Here is a 17105-nt window from a genome sequence, read left to right as displayed (position 1 = left end):
TGTTAAAGTCAAAGAATTCTAGGGCCTGGAAAGCCTGATTTACACCCTGTTTCAGCTTCCGGGAATTGACTCCGGAAGCTTAGGGAGCTGTACGCTGAATAAATTAGAAGCGTAGTCCGGGATTAGAAGATTCATTGTGAACGTATCTGTGATATCCGTCTCCCGGAAATGCGTCAGCGGTTTATTTTCGAAACAAGCCTGTTGATAAGAGGGGCTACATTTGGAGCACAAGGGGTAGGAAGCAGGGCTCTCAAAGAGAACACGGGAAGACCCCATAGCTGGCGTGAACTTGGAATTCTCCGCCTGCCACTCCGTTAGAGTTCTCAACGGAGACGCTGTGCCCAGCCCCTAGGGAAGATGAGGGCTCTCTTAGGGATCCTGCCAGATAGATGCCATGCTCCTTCTGACAGTCTGGTAAAACCCGGATAAGGGGATACCAGGCCGGAAGGGAAGAAATGCAATTCCACCAACCTCCGTGTGTCCACACCCCCGATAGGAGGGTGCCTTCATGCTGGGAAGCATAAAGGGTTAGGCGTCAAAGGTTCCCCAGACTGGAGGGGAAAAGAGGTGGAGGTGTCCGGAACGATAGAATTCCGGAACGGAGCAGGATTTTACAGGTGATCCATTGACAATGAGTCTTGAGATTAATCTCTTTGGGATTTAAGCTCCTAGGAAAGGGAAGGCACGGACCATGAGGTAGATAGATAGTTTGATAGGTTGACAATGACCCTCAAATCGAGCTCCTTATAAGGAGACCTGTAAAAGAGTCTTCAACAAAGGAAGGAGGGGGTAACCGCCTTGCTTTGCTTGGGCCGTGTCCCTTTCCAGAAGACGAGGCCAAACTCGTAGACGGCACCGGATTAGAGATCCGAGACGTCCTCGAGGAGGCCCCGGAGCGGGTCTTCTTGGTTTAAAAAAGGGTTTTTTTTTGTTTTTTTTCTAGACTGATTTTACCTTAGGGACGGTAGACCAGGAACCGTCGAAAAGGGATGAGGAGCTAACGAATCCCCTAAAGGAAAAGTTTGCCTCACCTAATTCCGAGCTAAGCGGAAAAGGTTTACCTCACTTATTCTCGCACCTACTTATCGCTCCGGGACGATGTTCACAGGTTCGAGAACGAGACAGACGGCCGCAACGTCTTCAGAAAACTCTCCGTAAACAGCTAACTTGAAGCGAAGAGTTACGAGACTTGCGGCCAGCCTCCAGGAGGGGGAAAATTAGGACCCCAAACACCGCAGGAGCAACTATTAAGAAGTCATATGAGACGGAGTTTGGCGAAGGAAAAACCGATAGGTGTATATGAAACCTACCGATTTATCGAGAATCTCGCCCGGAGACGGAGTTTGGCGGAGGGAAATCGATAGGTGTATATGAAACCTACCGATCCACCGAGAATCTCGCCCGGAGAGAGCCCAAACACCGAAAGAGCGACTATTAATAAGCCACATGAGGCGGAGCTTCACGGAGGTAAAACCGACAGGTGTATATGAAACCTACGGATTCATCAGGTAGCCTGCTCGGAGAGAGCATAGCGTACAACGCAACCTGCCGGGTACCAAACGACTAATAATAAGCCAAATGAGGCGGCGTTTGGCGGAGATAAAACCGACTGGTGTAAATAAAACCTACGGATTCATCAAGTAGCCTGCTTGGAGAGAGCATAGCGTACTTTACAACCTTCCGAGCCAAGAATAAGCCACATGAGGCGGAGTTTGGCGGAGATGAAACCAACAGGTGTATATAAAACCTACAGGTTCATCAAGAAGTTTGCTCGGAGAGAGCATAGCATACTTCACAACCTTCCGTGCCAAACTATAAATTCTCCAAAACAGACTGCGCACCGGAATGGGAACTAAAGACTCCCGTTACCGCTGGCTTGTTGCAGGATAGTGGAGCATTCCTGCACTCGACAAAACCAGCTGAAAACGTATGAGAAGTGGGAATGCTGGAACGGATGCCGGAGCAGAGTACCGTAGCTGCGACTTAGCCTAGTCAGACCAGGAAAACCCCCGGAGAAAACCGGAGAGAAAACCGGGCTAACAGGACAAAACTCATAGACATAAAAACAGAGTCAACAGAACATTCCGGAGCGACTATGTTTGAACGAAATGTGACGGATACAAACACAGTGGGAAGGTTATGAACTGTTCGGAAGAACAAGAACCATGTTTGGGCCAAAACCAGGAAGTATTGGTCCCTAGTTCCTCCCAGGTTAACTCCACTGAGGAAGTGGAGAAATCCTTACTTGGGGGAGATGTCCTTATTAGCAGACATGAAGTGGATATTGCAACTGCAACTGCCCTGCTGAACCTAGAAGAACCAAGGACACAACTTTTAGCTGTACATGGAATCAATTCCCCAAAAAGGAAATCTATCTCCCATGCAGCTATCAGATACTAAAGGGGGATCTTATGAGCAGGACTGATGAATGAAACTGATCCAGAGTGACCACAGAAAGTAATGGCTTCATTGGTCTCTTGCCAGTCTGTTTGTCAACAATATGGTGGACTGCACATGCGCTATAATCACTTCCTCTTCTAGCGTGTCTGACGAAGGAATAACCTGGGTACAGCTTCACTGTAAGATAGGGGAAAGAGCCCTTTTATCTTTGAGTCCATTACATACTCCATCACGTGTTTTAGTGTTTATCACTTCGACACAATACTTGGTCAAGAGACCGAATAAAAGAGAATTCTTTGATATTAGTTTGGTCACCATGGAGCTCTGACATACCCATGAAGGTAACTCCTCAAGGATGAACAAGCAACTACACTATCACAAAAGCAGATCCACACTCCTTTCCTAAGTCACATGAATAGGAAAGTAAGTACAGTGGTACCTCGGTTTCCGACGCTAATCCGTTCTAGAGGAATGTCTTCGATTTTGTCGAATTCTCAATTTCACCATAAGAAATAACAAAATGGATTAATCCCATGACCACCAGACACTAGTCTTTTATACAAAACACTACACACATTACAATTAAATAAGTTCAGAGTTAAATAACTTACCTTATTAGAAGTCTTCTTACAGTTTTAAATGCATACTGTATCAAAAATTTGCCTACCAGTGGTAGACCGAAGGCTAGGCTAGGCAGCCCATATGCACTCCAGAATGTACTGCAACGGGTACCACACAAAACTGTTGTTAATGATAAATACAATGAAAAACAAGCCTGGTCATTACATTAAATTAATAAAACAATATTAAAAATAAGGAATGTACTGTAGAGTCTGTTATAAAAATTAAGAAAAACGTTTAAGGCTTTCCAGAGCGCCGTCCTGGTGGCGTATCAAACTGTAATTACATAAACATTGTTAATGTGGATTGTATTAATTTATGGTAAATTCCATTCAGAGTCTTCTGAAATGTAACAGGGTGGTCACTTTGTTTACAAACATCATATGTTTCAGTCGGATCGCGTCGGGTCGGATTCTTTGTTGTTCGGGAACCGCACAAAGTTTACTTGCCATTCCACTGATGTCGCTGGCTTTCTTCACAAATGTCTCTTCTGAAGAAGTCTCTGAATGTACAGGGTGGTCATCAGAGACAGTATTCTTAAAACATTATTGCCATGAGCTCGAACAAATTCAACCACACTGTGTATCAGTAAGTGGAATAGTTAGTCCTGACCCCATAGACGCTACAGAGGAAAACCAGGGGTCTTCCTGATGGGTGGGTATGCTATCGCTTGGGAGGTGCAACAATACTGCAACCAAACCCGGCATGTTTAGGTAAGCCACTGTAGAACAACATCCTAAAAACATAAGTTCATGTTTAGTTTCTTGTTCTTCATTACCAAACCTAAAAGGTATTTGGAATATAGAATGGGGCTTAAAACTTGTGGCTTGACCTTGGACTACAAATATTTTCTCTGGGGTGCCAGGATTGAAATTTGAGAGCTTAAGCCATTCCGTCACCTGTCAATTTCTTTGATAAGCTCCTCTGAGGATGAATAGAGGCCACAATTCAAATAACAGGTTTTGACGTAGGAAAAATACATTTTTGGTGGCCCGCTGTGAGTCCTCAGACCATCCACTCTCCCTGAAGAAAAGGCATGGGATTAGGTGTATAGTTATCCTGCATAGACCAAAGAGAGTAATGGCCCCCCGGTCTGTCCAGTTATGTGTCATCAAAATGGTGGCCTATGTACACGTGTCATAGTCACTTCTTCTCGCTGGCTGACATAGGAGTGAACCTAGGTAATCACTGTAGATAAGAGAAAAGAGCCCCTCGTATCTTTGAGCCCTATACTTAAGTGTCAACAGCACTTATACTGGGCCTAGACTGACTAAGAAAGAATTCTTTTATATTAATTGGTCTATCATAGAGTCTGAATGGACCCATGAGAGTAAATCCTTTGAGGACTCACAGCGGCCACCAAAAATAGGGTTTTCCTACATCAAAACTTGTTATTTTAATTCAGTTGCAAAAGCACATCATACTAAAACCATAAAAAGAGTTCCAGTAAAATGAATACTGCAAATATGTTAGTTTTGTATCAGAATAAAGGTGTTACAATCATTAATAAAATATATCAACAGATATGTATGCTTATGGGTGTTAAATGTACAGTACTCTGTAGTACTAATACTACTAGTGACTGGTTTTTATATTTATGAAAAACTAAATCACATTGATAATAATTGCATCTTTTAATTTACTGATTACTCTCATTACACAACATGGACATACTGTACAGTATTACTTGATAACAATTCTATACGTATACCCTAGAGTTCTTGAGATTTTGAAAACAAGCAATGACCCTAATAAAGCAGGATCATGTAAAGACATCAATATTCAGATTAAAACTAAAACTAAAACTGCCACTGCCAGCTTCTTTCTCCAATATACCAGCCAGCACTGTATTGCTTTTGGTGTTGCAGGCTCGTAATCAAGTACTGTAGACTTGCTAATGACTGAATGGAAGGCAGGGTCTTTATGTCTAATGTATTTGTCTTTTATTGGTAAACTGCTTCATAACAGATTTCCCACTTGGCTGCTCTCAAATCTAGTAAATAAATCTGAATATACAAAGCCACATTTTTATCTAAGTTCAAGTATGATTAGAATTTAATGCTTTTAGTTTCTTTCACTACAAATTCAGTTAATGGAGTTCATGTATTGGTTTTGCAAATCTGTAGTCTATCTGTTCAAATGACGGACTCCCTACCCCCACCCCACCCACCCGACTCCTGACTCCTAGCACTTTCCACTGGGTTCAGGGCTTCAAGGTACAAAACCTTATAGCCTACTCATGCTTGACCCTAGGTAGTTGCTCAAAAGTGAATTGGCAAGGCTTTTACCACTCTTTGCCCCATCAGGATTAACTGTTAGATAACAACCTCTGTGCAGCTTCATATTCATTTCTGATTCTCTTAGAGCATGAAGGAGGTTGAGCGAGATGCAAGTCCTAGTGTTGGGTCCAATCTCAGTGGACTGACAACCCTCAAGTCACTAGAGCACTGTGTATATTTTGGTATAAGCCCTGAGGCAGCCCTTTTATGTGTAGCTTTGTGATAAGTATGGGAAAATACCTGTGTGAATTTTATTACCTCATGACGTGAGAAAAAATAACACTGACATTGACTGAAACTGCATGAAAACAGAAAATTCTGAAGACTCCTCCCTTCTGTATAATTTAGTTATATATAAGACTCTAGAACCTAATGAAAATAAAAATGGAAAAGAAAAAATAAGATGCCTGCCCAAACCTTGATTCATATTGGCTCCCTTTTCAGAAACCATAACCGGTCAAGGTTCCTAGTTTTCAAAACATAAACAAGAGCATTACCACTACAGTATAACTTTAAACTTTCTTATGAGCAAAAAAGTCAACAAAAGAAATATCTTTCTGGCAGACAAATGATTCATCCCATGGTCAACTGTGACAATTCAAGCTTTTCAACCCAACTCTAAGTTTATAACAACAACAATAGTATTTGTGGAGCGCATGACTACAAACTACAATTCAGTAAATGCTGGGTGAAAAATCAATGCACCAGCAATAAATTACTTCTGAAAAAAAAATTACTCCCACACTACAAAATCAGCCTGGGAAGTTTGAGATATTTCTGAAAACAGAATCATAATTTCTACTACAAAAGACATGCTTATCAAACAAACTGATACAAACCATTTCAAGGGTATGCATATTTTTTACCGAAGAACTTTCAGTATTTCTGTCACACAAATCTGAAGACAGGCCCTTCTGATATTCCAAATATGCTTCAGTAAAAATTAGATCTTCCATATAACTAGCAAATCCTTCACTAATCCATTCCTCTGTCCAATCTTGAGCGCCTATGTTTATTCCAAACCAGGCATGACTGTAAATAGAAAACAACATAAGAGAATAAATAAATACAGTATGCACACTTGTCATGCTGTAAGAGTAAATTAAAATTCTGCTGTATTTTGGAAATATATTGATTGATTGATTATGAAATTTAGGTCTTGAAGACCAAGCGCCGTAACCCATCAGGATTATTCAGCACCATAATAATGGTCAAATATGACATTTTTGTAATAAAAGTTGTATATTTACTTACCCAGTAATTACTTAGCTAAGAGTTTCTACTCGAACGGCAGTTAGAATTCTGAATTTGCGGGAGCGATTCTTTTGTTTGTATAGGTGACTATGCCCCACCCACTTTCGGGGTACGAAAGAGGAACAACACCGCCAACACGACAATTTGTTTATGCAAAAAAGAGTCCATGTGCGGGGAGGCGGGTGGGCTCCATACATAATTACTGGGTAAGTATATATACAGTAAACCCCCCGTATTCGCGTTCTCATGATTCGCGGACTCACGCATTCGCGGGTTTCTCTATGGAACATATCTACCCATTATTTGCGGAAAATTTGCCCATTCGCGGTATTTTTCGCTGAGAAATCTTCTTTAATTACTGTATTTTCATATAATTTTCATGAATAAATGCACTTTTTGTGATAAAACTATTAAAATACTCAGGTATAAGCATTTTTACAGGGTTTTTCTTGTGTTAGACTATCAAAATGGGCAGTTCTAAGTGTTTTTAGAGGGGTTTTAAGTATTTGCGGATTTAAGCTATTCACGGGGGGGTGTGGGACACATCCCCCGCGAATACGGGGGGTTCACTGCAAAACTTTATTTTATTATAAAAATATCATTTTTATATATGCAACTTACCCAGTAATTACTTAGCTGATTCCACACTGAAAGGAGGAGGGGAATCATGGACAAAATCTTACTTTAAAATCAATAAGATAATTAGTTGTTCCTTAACTGATGAGAAAGCTGCTGCAGGTAGATACTGCCTCCGGTGGTGCTCATCTCACCTGTAGCGGCATGGCAGCATGGCCAGAAGCGCCTCCACTCAAGTGGGACACTTCGCAGCGAAGGAGTACTCTGATGGCTGACGAAGTATAAGGTTAAGCTTTGTGACAAAGGTGTACACCGAAGGCCGCCAAAGCATAAATAGTTGCCCCTGCCCTGGGCACAGTACCACAAAAACAATAAAAAACAGAACAACAAAGTCACCTATACCATAATTAAACAATGATTAAAAATAAAAACAAGACCACTACCCAACACATAAATAACTAGCGGGCACTCCAGGTACATCGTACCCTCCTAGGCTCCCCAAAAACTCAACACCATTTTCAAGGCGAAGAGGAAAGGAAAGGAAAGGAAAGGAGACTTCCTACACTTCCTCACCCATCACAACGCCAGCTACGGACACAGGTCCTAGTCCTAGGGTACTGCAGTTATCATAAATCGTCACCACCTCCCACAAATAGTGCATTGCGAACACCGACTTGCACTTCTAATGTGTTGCCTCCAGGATGGCTGAGAGCGAAAGATTGTGTTTGAATGCTACCAAAGTAGCCATTGCTCTAACCTCATGTGCTTTAACTTTCAAAAGCGTTAAGTCTGCTTCTGCTAATTGAGAGTGTGCCTCAATTATGAGATCCCTCAACAAAAACGAAATGGCGTTCTTTGAAAGGGGTCTAGAAGGGTTTTTAACCAAACACCATAGATTACCAAACTGGCCTCTGATCTTCTCCGTTTGATGTAAATAATAACGGAGGGCATGAACAGGACACAGCTCTCTCTCTCTTCTTCTTCCATGCCTAGGATATCCGATAAACTTGGAATTGAGAAAGAATGGGCCAGGGATGGGAAGGGTTCTCATTTTTAGCTAGAAAACCAGGCAAAAGGGAGCAGACTGCATTACCTTGCGAAAAACCGATCCTTTTGCACATAGCTTGCAGCTCACTTACTCTCTTAGCCGTTGCTAAGGCTACCAGAAAGAGTGTTTTCCAAATCAAATCCCTTAGAGAAGCACGCATTGGTTCAAAGCGAGGATCGGAAAGCCACTTAAGGACCACATCAAGATTCCAAGAGAAGGAAGCCTCTTTCTTGGACTTGGAGATATTAAAAGACTTAATCAGATCGGACAAGTCTAGGTTGTTCGAGATGTCTAAGCCTCTATGACAAAAAATGGAGCTTAGCATAGCTCCGTAACCCTTTATAGTAGCGACTGACAACCCTTTTGAGGATTTCAAATAGAAAAGGAAGTCTGCCATTTGAGTGATAGAAGTTTTAGAGGAAGAGACTTTATTTCTTCTGCACCAACTCCTAAAACGTGCCCACCTAGCTCGGTAGATGTTACTGGAGGAAATGCGTCTGCATTTGGCGATAGCCTCTGCTGCTGCTCTAGAAAAGCCTTTCACTCTAATGAGTCTGTAGACAGTCGAAATCCTGTTAGGGCCAGAGAGGATAGTCCTTGATGAAACCTCCTGATATGGGGCTGTCTGAGCAGACTTGGAATTTCAGGAGGGAGCCTCGGAAAATCTACGAGTAGCTTGATCAGGTCCGGGAACCACTCCTTCTGCGACCAGAAGGGCGCCACGAGAGTAATCTTTACATTTTGGTGAGAGCAAAACTGCCTTAATACTTCCCGTATCATTCCGAACAGGGGAAAGGTGTAAAGGTCTAGGTTGGACCAGTCCAGCTAAGGGATCCAGGAATGGGGAACAAAACAGAGGAAGACAGTAATTCCTGGAAGTTGCAAAAAGGTGGCAGTCCTGATGAACTTTTCGATCCCAGCACGCCCTTAAATAGAACTGGAGAGGACTCATGTGCAGTCTTCCTAGTCTCACGAATTGTTCTAGAGAAGCTAATGTCCCCAAAAGACTCATCTACTAGGTGGCAGAGCACGAACAAAGCGAGAGGAAGAGGTTTTCTTTCCTCAGACAGTCTTCTACTCTCCTGGGCGACAGAAAAGCCCGAAAACTCAGAGAGAGTCTATCAGAACTATCAAATAAAGAGTCCTAAATCCTGAGTCAAGAGAAGAGTTTTCTTTAAGTCCTTCATGCATTGTATCTTCGCGAGCAAACAAATCTGCCAATCGTCCAGGTACAACAGGATATTCACTCCCGCTAAACGTAGCCAACCCGCCAAAGGAGCCAACACTCGTGTGAAAACTTGTGGGACCATAGAGAGACCTAAGCAAAGTGCTCAAAATTGAAAAATCTGGTCCTCGAAAATTAAACGTAGGTATTTCCTTGAATCCGGATGAATCGGAATACGGAAGTAAGCGTCCTGCATGTCTAGGGAAACCATCCAATCCCCCTGATGGATGGACGCCAGAACTGAGTGGATGGTTTCCACATTGAATTTTGTTTTCTCTACAAAGACGTTCAAGGCACATACGTCAAGCACCAGTCTCCAACCTCCTGAAACTTTGGGAACTACAAAAAGGTGATCGTAAAATCGTTTCGTGTTTACTTTTCTCACTATTTCTATAGCCTTTTTGTTCAGAAGAGATGACACTTACTTTGACAAAGCCGAATACTTCTCTGAGCCGATGGAGTAGGCTGTCAATACGACGGGCGTGTCGGTCAATGGTGGATTCTCCTTGAAGGGGATAGAGTATCCCTCTTTTAGGATTTTTACTACCCACTGATCCACTCCTCTTCTGCTCCATCTCTCCCAAAAGAGACGAAGCTTGGCCCTTACTGGAGCATGAAGGGCTAAATCCTCACTTGCGAGATGATGATCTTGCTGAAGATTTTTTGATCGCTCGGGGAGCAAATCTAACCGAACCTCGCGCCCTGGGGCGCGCTCTCTGAATTGCTCCATGAAATGTCTTAGGATGCTTGAGCGGCGATGATGGTTTAGTCGAGAATGCAGGTCGATCCTTCTGGCGCTTCGTCGACTGAGTCAACAAATCCTGCATTGACTTTTGGTGCAGGCTCGCTGCAATCTCATTTATGGTGGACTGAGGAAACAAATGCTGTTTGTCCAGAGGAGAAAACAGTAGAGCTGATTTCTGTGAGGCAGTCACACCCTTCAAAGTGAATGAGACCCAGAGTTCACGCTTCTTTAAGACACCCATGGCATACAGTGCAGCTAATTCATGAGAGCCATCTCTAATGGCTTTATCTGCACAAGACAGAAAATTATCCAGGTCTGTGAGTTCATTGCACACAAGAGCTGGTTCCTGAATTTTCTTGGCAAGCGCTCCTAAACACCAGTCGAGAAAACTCGACACTTCAAAGGCCTTCAAAATACTTTTCAAAAGATGATCCATTTCCTGTGCCAAGAAGAAGGTTTTTGCCGACGCAAGAGCCGATCTCCGTGCCGAGTCAATGAGTGCAGAGAAGTCCCCCGGGAGGAGGCAGCTACTCACAGGGAAGGAGCTTCTCCCGTTTCGTACGACAAATACCTCATACGTGAGAGGCAAGAGGGGGGGAATGCTAAAACAAGCTCTCCCTTGAACCCTCTTCTCGGAAAGCCAGTCCTCCACTAGTCAAAGAGCTTTCTTCAAAGATTTGGAGGGAACCATCTTCGGTAGTCGAGACGAATCCACAGACTGAGAGCTCATCAAATTAGACGAACCTGGAGAGGACGGAGAGCTTGGAGAGAAAAATTCCGGGAAATGCTGAAGAAGGCACTTGAGGAGCGATGCATACAGCGTTGAAGATGTATCCTGCTCCTCTTCTTCATCCGCCGAAGAGACTGGAGAAGTCATCGCAACTAAATAAGGGGCAGCCTGAGTTGTAGGCTTCTGCAACAGGTTAAGGATGCTATCCAACTTGCATTGCAACGGTTCAAGAGAGGGTTCCAAAGCAGGAGAAGGCTGATCGGAAGTTGCAGGGAGCTTGGAGACTCGAGGGGTTTCAAGTGCTATGGGAAGATCAGCAGTTTTGGGGCGCTCTGACGAAAGGGAACGTCCAGCCACTTCAGGGCGCCTGAAAGCGTCAGGGCGCTTCACCATATCAAGGCGCTGAGCATCGGGGCGCCTGGCTGCAACAGGGCGCTTGTCTAATTCCTGGCGCTCAACAGGACGTTCCATCGATACTAAGCGAGCCGAGGGAACAGGGAGCTTACTATAAGACTGACGCTGCCCGCCCGAGAGGAGAATCGGGCTAGAACCTTGTTCCTGGCACAAAGCCAGGAGATATGTTCTGGAGCGTCCCACTTGCTGCACGACGGCTGAGGACTAAAAGAGGGCTCCCTCAATCTCTTGCAAGGGAGATGCGGGGACTGATCCGTACCCGAGAATCGTCTCTTCAGCGGGCAAGATTCGTCAGGAAAACTACAAAGACGGCTCTTGCGAGGTGACAACTCCTCTGAACTAGAAGAAAGCCAATGAACTTCCAAGACGCCTTTCTAGCGGCTGTCTCTAGTCGCAACCTGGGATGCAACAAGTTGGACTGAGGGGACGACTGCTCATGGGCAGACCCCACTGACCTCCCTTGGGCTACCAGTATGCCTCCTACCAGGTAGCGGGGAGTATAGCAGGGACCTGTGCCTAGGGGAATCAGTGGGATGAACAGCTGCCTCCTCTACTGACACTTCAACTTTTGCACTATTTTCAATTTGTCCATCAGGACACGCATTGATCCCCCTAACTGGGCCACTGTACTTACAACAAGATTTAAACGTTCCTCAAATTTATTTTCAAGGCTGGCGAAGCGATCGGGTTCGGAAGTGATGTAGCCGGTAGAAGGAGTAGGTGATTTAGGATAATTAATTGATGCAGGTGGGGAAGGATTTACAACTGGAGAACAAATAGATATGTCAGCCTTATCTGATCTGGGAGTTGAAGCCTGACTAGCTACTTTTCTGCTAGCTTTAGCAGCAGCTTTCCTCTTCCTATCTCTTTCTAGCTTCGCTAAATGAGAATTTAAGGTCTTCCATTTCTGTTCCCCCCAATCTCTGCATTTGTCACAAGTCAAATCTATTGAACAAACCTGACCTCTGCAACCAGAACAATGGGTGTGAGAGTCGTAGGTCGCTTTTGTCATCCGTGTATTGCGGCCCTTACTGCAAAACCGGAAACTAGAACTACTAGTGTCGGACATTTCCTAACTAGTCAAAAAAGTCAAATGAAAAAATTCCGAAACAGCTACAAATACTTCACCAAAGAAGAAAGTACAATGCCAATACAAATTCCAAAACTCTGAACTGCTGTAACAACACCAGGTGTTGACGCTACAAGCGGCAGAAACAAATTGTCGTGTTGGCGGTGTTGTTCCTCTTTTGTACCCCGAAAGTGGACGGAGCATAGCCACCTATACAAACAAAAGAATTGCTACCACGAATTCAGAATTCTAACTGCTGTTCAAGTAGAAATTCTTAGCTAAGTAATTACTGGGTAAGTTACATATATAAAAATATAAGTTAATGATATGACTGATAATGAATGGGTGAATGATGACATACTAGTAAAATTCAGTGTTAAAATATGAACGTAAAAAATGAAGAATGATACTGGATAGAACTGGCAAAAAATAAATATATATTAAACTTTTATATTCAAAAGATACACTTAGTACAGTATATAAAATAAATATGACTAAAATCTTTATTAAATACACCAAGATCATATCTCATTAAAATAACCAGATTCTTTCAGATAACCCATAAGGTTATTTACCTCAACATGATTATTTAAAATTTCTAAAATAGTCTTCCCAGTTAGTAAGTACTTTGCCCAAAGTCGATTAAATTTAGGACAGTGCACCACCACGTGCTCAACAGACAGCTGACCACCACAGTGAGAACAAATTGGAGCACTGGGTTCCTCTAAAATATAGGTATGAGTGAAGTGCGTATGGCCAATCCTAAGCCGTGTTAGGATGATCTCAAATCTTCTGTTACAATCAAAACCCAGGCTCCAAAAATTAATACTTTTTCTAATCTTTCTGTACTTCCTATTTGTAGATAAAATGGGGGAGTCCATCTCTGCTGCCATTTTGTACGAATGTATCATCTGATAACTGGACGCATATCCAAATGTGGCACCTTATTAGTTAAGAAATCAAAGCTTGCAGCATCCTTTGCTTTACTATCAGCCAGTTTGTTCCCTTCTAGACCAGTGTGCCCAGGAATCCAACAAAACTTTACTGATTTGTGGTGAACAGAAAGATTACAAAGCCATTCCTGAGCCTTTTAAAGTAAGGGATGGGTAGGATTAAACTTCAGAGCTTCTAAAACACTCCTTCAGTCACTATATATTACAGTGGATTTAGATTTCTTATCAGATGCAAGATTTAAAGCATCAACTATGGCTGTTGCCTCAGCAGTGAATACAGTATGGATGAGGAGTCTGATAACTTTTTTATATGAGATTCCCCCTCACACACCACTGCACATCCTACTTCATCTTCTGATTCTGATCCGTCAGAATAGATTTTCCTGTCATTTATATGCCTCTCATCATGATCCAAAAACTTGTTTCTAGCTTCTTCTTCCGAACGATCTTTCTTTGTCTCTTTAATGCCGACATCTATTGCTGGAATAAACCATGGAGGGATAGCAGGATGTTTCACTTGTAGGATCTGCATTTTTATGCTTTCACCCTCCAGTTCACCCAGCTGTCTTATCTGAAATGGTATTGAAGATCTAGATCCAAAACGCCTTGAGTCACACTGTTTTAAGATCTCAAAAGCAGGATTCTCCTTTGGGCTTTTCAGCTGCATGGTGTACCTCAGACCTAGCTCATACCTCCTTAAATTAAGTCCAGTGGTAGCTGATGGGAGTCTACATAAATACTTTCAATGGGTGAAGTTCTAAAAGCTCCAGTGCAGATCCTTAGCCCCTTATTATGCACAGCGTCGAATTCCTTAAGTTTAGTCTTTGAAGCAGATGAGTATACTTGGCAGCCATAGTCTAACTTAGATAAACATACTGCATTATAAAGCGTTAACAACGATCTCTTATCAGCACCCAAATTAAAATTAGATACTACTTTTAAAATATTTAGTGATCTCTTCACTTTCACTTCTAACTGGTCAATATGATTATTCCAAGTAGGTTTTTCATCAAAGACCATTCCTAAAAATTTTATGTCAGCAGAGTGAGGTAAAATAATTCCATTTAAGGTAAGAGTTGGAATGGTTTCCTTAGTTCAGTGTCTGCAAAACCAAACAGCGCCAGTTTTAGATTCAGAAAAACGAAACCGTTACTCATTAACCCACTTGCTTACTTTATTGATGGCTTTTTGCATGAACCTGCTAGTAGATGCTGCATCATATCCTGTGCAGTGCAGAGCCAAATCATCTACAAATAAAAACCCTTTTACTGGTGATGATATCTTTTCTAATACGCCATTAATGGCAATAGCAAAGAGAGTGACACTAAGGACACTACCCTGAGGAACTCCCTCTTCTTGTAAGAAAGGTCGTGATACATGATTCCCAACTCTTATCTTTATATATCTTTCTGATAAAAACGAATTTATAAATCTGATAATTTTTCCTTTAATGACCATCTTATACAGCTTTTTTATAATACCATAACGCCATGTCGTGTCATATGCCTTTTCCAAATCAAAGAAAACTCCTATTGTTTGTCACTGTTTAGCAAAACATTGTTGTATTTGGTTTGAAAGCCTGAACAAGGGATCTAGAGTAGGTCTACTTTTCTGAAAGCCAAACTAGAATGAAGAAAGCAATTTGTTTGTTTCTAAGTGCCATACAAGTCTGGTGTTAATCATCTTTTCCATCAGCTTACAAACACAACTGGTGAGAGCTACTGGTCGGTAGCTGCTGGGTAAAATAACAATTTTTAAAAGTAAATTGTATTTTTCCTAACTATAAAACCCGAGGTCCTTTACATTAGGATTACTTTCAGGTGTAGGCTGGAAACGGCCGTTGAACTTCAAACAAGGTGGTTAGGCAATTAACTACTGTCCGGGAGGCGGGGGTACCGCCTGCCCGGATGTAAACATTCCAATTTGCCTTTCGGCCCAGGTATCAGATTGAGGGGTGGCATGAGGTGGGCATAAAGTGTAAAGGACCTTGGGTTTGTATAGTTAGAAAAAATACAATTTACTTTTAAAAATTGTTATTTGTTCCAACAAAATATACAAACCCTCGGTCCTTTACATTAGGAGACTTAGTGACTGGAGGGAGGAATCTGATTAAGTCTCTATGAACTGACTGGAGTTCACCACCTTGTCTTCCCTTCCTGGTCGTGACAACGAGGAAGGGAAAAAACTGCCTCTGACAAAAGATCGGGTTGTAAGAAACGCAGGATCAGTTGTCAGACTTCTGGATCCTTTTGCATGAAAGTGGAAGACGTCAGTTCATGCAAAGTAGGCTAAGAAGAATTTGACTTCGGATGACATAAAGGTAAATACAAGCATTGAGTTTGTCTTACAGTCATGGTCTCCTTCCTCCCCTTGCAAGAGGAAGGAGTGGGGTTGCTTCTATCAACCTGAACGGAAGAAAGAACGGGAGCTCCCGTTATGTGCTTACCTGCATCGACCGCCAGATCCAGCTTGTGATGGCACGTTCGCTCCCTGCCCGTGGGAAGAGAGCCGGGATGGGGAGAAGGAAGAGAGCCCAGTCACTCCACATTCATTCCCAATCACAACACATAAACTTAGGCGCGAGACGCAAATCCTGTCCTGTTAGAGGAGCTGGGTAAGCTACACAACTTGTTGAGCAGCCACCACAGGACTCAAGGAAAAAGTGTCCAAGGACTTGTGTGCAACATCCCAGAGGTAGAAGGAGGTGAAGGTAGTCTGCTGGGACCACACTCCCGCCTTCAGCACCTGTGATACCGACATATTCTTCCGGAATGCAAGGGACGGACCAATGCTGGGACCTCCGTGAGCTCGGACAAAGCGCATCGGGTGTCGCCTTCTCCTGCAGTGGAGTACGCTCTCCTTATCATCTCACGAAGCCAGAAAGAGATGGTGTTCTTGGACACTTCTTTCTTGGTCGAGCCAGTACTAACGAAGAGTCGTCGACACTCAGGCCAGAGGTGTCGAGTCCTCTTCAGATAGTGCTGCAGCACTCTAACAGGACACAGTAGCATCTCGTCTGGTTCATTACCTACAAAGTCCTCTAGGGAGGGGATCATGAAGGACTCGAACCATGCGTCAGGGACCGAAGGATTCTGAGTCTTCGCTACGAAATCCGGGACGAAATCGAGCGTAACGGATCCCCATCCCCTTGAGTGTTTAAAATCAAAGGAAAGTCTGTGAAATTCGCCAACTCTCTTCGCCAATGCCAGGGCTAGCAGGAAGACGGTCTTAAGGGTCAGATCCCTGTCTGACAACTCTCGTAAAGGCTCGTACAGTGCACGAGTCAGGCTTCTCAGGACGAGAGTCACATTCCACACAGGGGGCCTGAGATCCCTGGGTGGGCAAGACCTTTCAAAGCTTCTCATCAGTAGAGATATCTCGAAAGAGGAGGAGATGTCTACTCCTTTCAGCCGTAAGACTAAGCCGAGTGCAGCGTGGTAGCCTTTCACAGCTGAAACGGAGGGAAGCTTCTCTCGACGAGGAAGTCTGCGACCTGCTGAACAGAGGCTCCGATCGGCGAGATACCCCTTCGACGACACCAACCACAGAAGACGGACCACTTTCCCTGGTATACCGCTGCGGAGGATCGTCTGAGGTATCCTGCCATCTCTGTTGCTGCGCAACGTGAAAAGCCTCTTGCTCGCAAGACATGGTGGATAACCTCCAGCCATGAAGAGACAGGGAATGCACTGCCAGGTGGAACCGCTCTACGTGAGGTTGATGCAGCAGGTTGGGCCAGGGGGGAATCTCTCTCGGCGCCTCGGAGAGAAGAGCTAGCAGGTCCGGATACC

The 17105-nt window shown here is 43.4% G+C and overlaps 1 protein-coding gene across 1 annotated transcript in view; it reads right to left on the bottom strand.

The window, feature by feature from the left end:
- The window catches only part of LOC136846452 (aminopeptidase O-like), a 130532-nt gene that overhangs the window by 23502 nt on the left and 89925 nt on the right, over positions 1-17105 (bottom strand). The window contains exon 3 of the mRNA XM_067117227.1: positions 6140-6332. Within this exon, the coding sequence (XP_066973328.1) occupies positions 6140-6332 (193 nt within the window). The remainder of the gene's footprint in view (positions 1-6139; positions 6333-17105) is intronic.

This window comes from Macrobrachium rosenbergii, chromosome 15 (genome assembly GCF_040412425.1).
Source record: "Macrobrachium rosenbergii isolate ZJJX-2024 chromosome 15, ASM4041242v1, whole genome shotgun sequence".
Taxonomy (NCBI): Eukaryota; Metazoa; Arthropoda; class Malacostraca; order Decapoda; family Palaemonidae; genus Macrobrachium; species Macrobrachium rosenbergii.
This window is presented reverse-complemented; position numbering and strand designations above follow the sequence as displayed.